The sequence below is a fragment of the Trichosurus vulpecula genome, chromosome 1, assembly GCF_011100635.1.
Source record: "Trichosurus vulpecula isolate mTriVul1 chromosome 1, mTriVul1.pri, whole genome shotgun sequence".
In the NCBI taxonomy this organism is placed as follows: Eukaryota; Metazoa; Chordata; class Mammalia; order Diprotodontia; family Phalangeridae; genus Trichosurus; species Trichosurus vulpecula.
The window spans coordinates 463,545,221-463,548,374 of record NC_050573.1 but is presented as its reverse complement, the minus strand read 5'-3'; the positions used below and the strand labels follow the sequence as shown (position 1 = coordinate 463,548,374).

Sequence of the window (3,154 nt, the reverse complement as noted above, 5' to 3'; positions counted from 1 at the left end):
TTTTGGCTGGAAGAGACCCCTTTCTCTCTTGATCTTAGACAACTCTGTTGGAATTCTATGCACTTATTCACTTAATGATATGGTTTTGGAAAATATCTGTAATTTTATCACAGTTTAGGAGGTTATTGCTGAGGAATTTCTTCTACCAATGAACATCAGGAACATCTCTGCAACTTATAAACTTAAAGGACTGCCAAGGCACTTAGAGATTAAGTAATTTGCCCAGGATGACATGACTAGTATGGATCATAGGAAGGACCTGAATCCACATCTTCCTTATATGAAAGCCAGCTATGTCATGCTGCCTGTCATAACAGTTTTTGTTATACTAATTTGTGTATATCTGCTAATCTCTTTTATATTCTTAAGTTTCTTAAAGGCTTGTACTATATAATTTTCATGTCTGTATTCCTATAGTCCAGCATAGTGCCTAACACTGAATAAGAGCTTGATGAATATTTGTTAAAATGAAAAATGTATAGACTTTGTCTTGACCTATATTTGTGCTATACCAAATTGTGTTGTGAAATCATGAGCTATATTCCTTCTAAATGTCTTTGACTATGATATGGTTGCCTCTTTATTTTAAATGTGAATCATTTATTTTTTTTACCATGAATAGTGTCCAGATAATGCATTAAATCTTTGTTCACAAAATCAATAAGTATGTTTATTAAAAATTGTTTCTATCCAGTTCTTAATAATGCAAGGGTACAGTTGCAAATGAATTTTGGATAGCAGAAAAGAAATGCATTTGATGTTATTCAAGTACAAAACCCAGATCATTCCACAGAATTGTCACTAGGAACCACAAAGTTCATTTGTCTTCATAGAGCACTTCATCTATTTTCACATCATTTTCTCCGACTGGCACTGAACCACAGATCTGCTCTTTGAAAGCCAAAGCAATCGTGTAAGGCTTTCTTCCTTGGTGCTGCATGCACTGCTTCAGGTAGGTGTCATAGTATCCCTTTCCCCTTCCCAGGCGGTTGCCCTGTTTGTCAAATCCAAGACCCGGCATGAAGATGAGATCCAGACCCCCTGTTGACAAAGCCTCCTCCCTCACTTCATCGTCTCTTGGCTGATGAATGTTCCAGGAAGTTTTGGGAAGAGAAACAATTTCTTCTGCTGAAAATAACTTGACCATATCCATGTAGTTGCTCTTAAATTTGTATCGAGGGATAAAACATGTTTTGCCACGTTGAAAAATATCCTTGATAATTTCTACAGTCTCAATTTCATCCTGCATGCTCAGAAAGATTGAAATTCTCTGAGACTCGATATTTACTGTGAGCAATGACCTTCTCTGTCAGCAGACGGAACTGGCGGAGCCGTTCCTCGGCGCTGAGTGCCCCTAGCCGCTGCTTCATCTCGGCCCGCAAGTTGCGCTTGGCTCCGTTTATTGCCGCCGCAGCCGCCATGTTGGAGTTTTCCAACTTTGGTGTAATTAGGGAGGGTTTAGTATGAAATATTTGTTAAAAATCTTTAGCAATGGGGACAATAGAATATTAGGTAAAGGTGAACATTGCATTTAGTGATTTTTCTTCCTAATTTCCTGGTGTTAAAATGACAATTTTATATTCCCTTTGAAATATAAATTATGAATGAGATTCTGTGGTCCAACTTGCATGATGAAGATAATTTAAACTCATTTAGAACAAGATTTTACTGTATTCCAACATGTCCTTTAAGGCTCTGCTTCAATCCCTAGCATACATAGGAAGATTTGATAAATATTAATTGCCTTGTTGTTGTTTGTTCCTGGTTCAGACTTTAGAGAGGGCAAATAGTACTCATCAGGACTTTATTAATCCTTTTCTTTGTTCACCCAACCTGCAATTTGGGTCGAATACTTCATAGCTTTCGTGGGCTAAAGTGATGTAGGATACAACAGAAATTGCTCATTGGTTTTGGAGCTTAATACTACAATTCACCATGATTAGTCCCTAAATGCCTTATTATAGGAAAGCGACTTGTTCTGTCTCTAGATTCTAATGCCAGGTTCTGGTGCTATATCGATTATAAACTCAGCTCCATTTATTTGGGGTTTCTGACTTGGAAATAAAATTTGCCTTGGGTAGAAAGTTGGCTGATGACATTTCACCTGGGGAACAATATATTTCCTGGTTGTGGTAATAACTTAAAAGTGGCATTATTTGAATAATTTGTTCATAATGGCTTAGAGGATTGTATGTGATTTGAGACTTCATGTAGAAAGTGGACAGACATGTTGTAAAGAAAGTCAAGTAGGCTACAAAGAATGAAGAAGGCAGAAGTAACAAGGTGGGGCGGTGGGTAGGGGAACTATATATGAGCTATAAGGACAAATATTATGTTGGTTAAAAAAGTGATTAAACACTATTTGATATTTTGAATTATTTATACTATAAACGTTAATATTAAATACACTGTAATTATAAAGTTTCAATACTGATGCTTTTTTAAATAATTAAAACATTGTCAGAAAACTTTTTGCTATAAAAAAAATTATTTCTATTACTTTCTAGTAGAATTTTAAGTAGTTTATTTTGTCTTTACAATCTAGGATGTGTGTCAATATAATAAAAATGAGAATTCTACCTAAATTAATTTACTTATTCAATGCCATACCAATCAAACTACCAAAAATTATTTTGTAGAGCTAGGAAAAATGATAACAAAATTCATCTGGAAAAACAAAAGGTCAAGAATGTCAAGGAAATATTTTTTTTAAAAAAACATGTAAAGGAAGATAGCTTAGCTATACCAGATCTCAAGGTAGTAATCATCAAAACAAATTGGTACTGGCTAAGAAATAGAGTGGTTGATCAATGGAAAAGATTTAGCAAACAAAAAAGAGTAGCAAAATGATTATAGTAATGTAGTATTTGATAAACCCTAAAACACAAACTTTTGGGACAAGAACTCACCACTTGAAAAAAAAAACTGTTCAGAAAATTGAAAAACAGTATGTAGAAACTAGGTATAGATCAACATCTCCCACCGTATACCAAGATAAAGTCAAAATGTGTACATGATGTATACTAAAAGGGTGAAATCATAAGGAAATTAGAGGAGCATAAATCATTTACCTGTCAACTTTATGAATAAGGGAAGAATTTATGACCAAACAAGAATTTATGACCAAACAATAGAGAGTGTTGAGATATAGAGT

At 34.6% G+C, this 3,154-nt stretch overlaps 1 protein-coding gene across 1 annotated transcript; it reads right to left on the bottom strand.

The window, feature by feature from the left end:
- Positions 1 to 706: 706 nt before the first annotated feature.
- On the bottom strand, positions 707 to 1,421 carry LOC118833631 (5-formyltetrahydrofolate cyclo-ligase-like). Its single transcript, XM_036741010.1, is given in 2 exon segments — positions 707 to 1,280; positions 1,282 to 1,421. Coding segments are annotated over 2 exon segments (603 nt in total). The 3' UTR covers positions 707 to 817.
- Between the last annotated feature and the right edge of the window lie 1,733 nt (positions 1,422 to 3,154).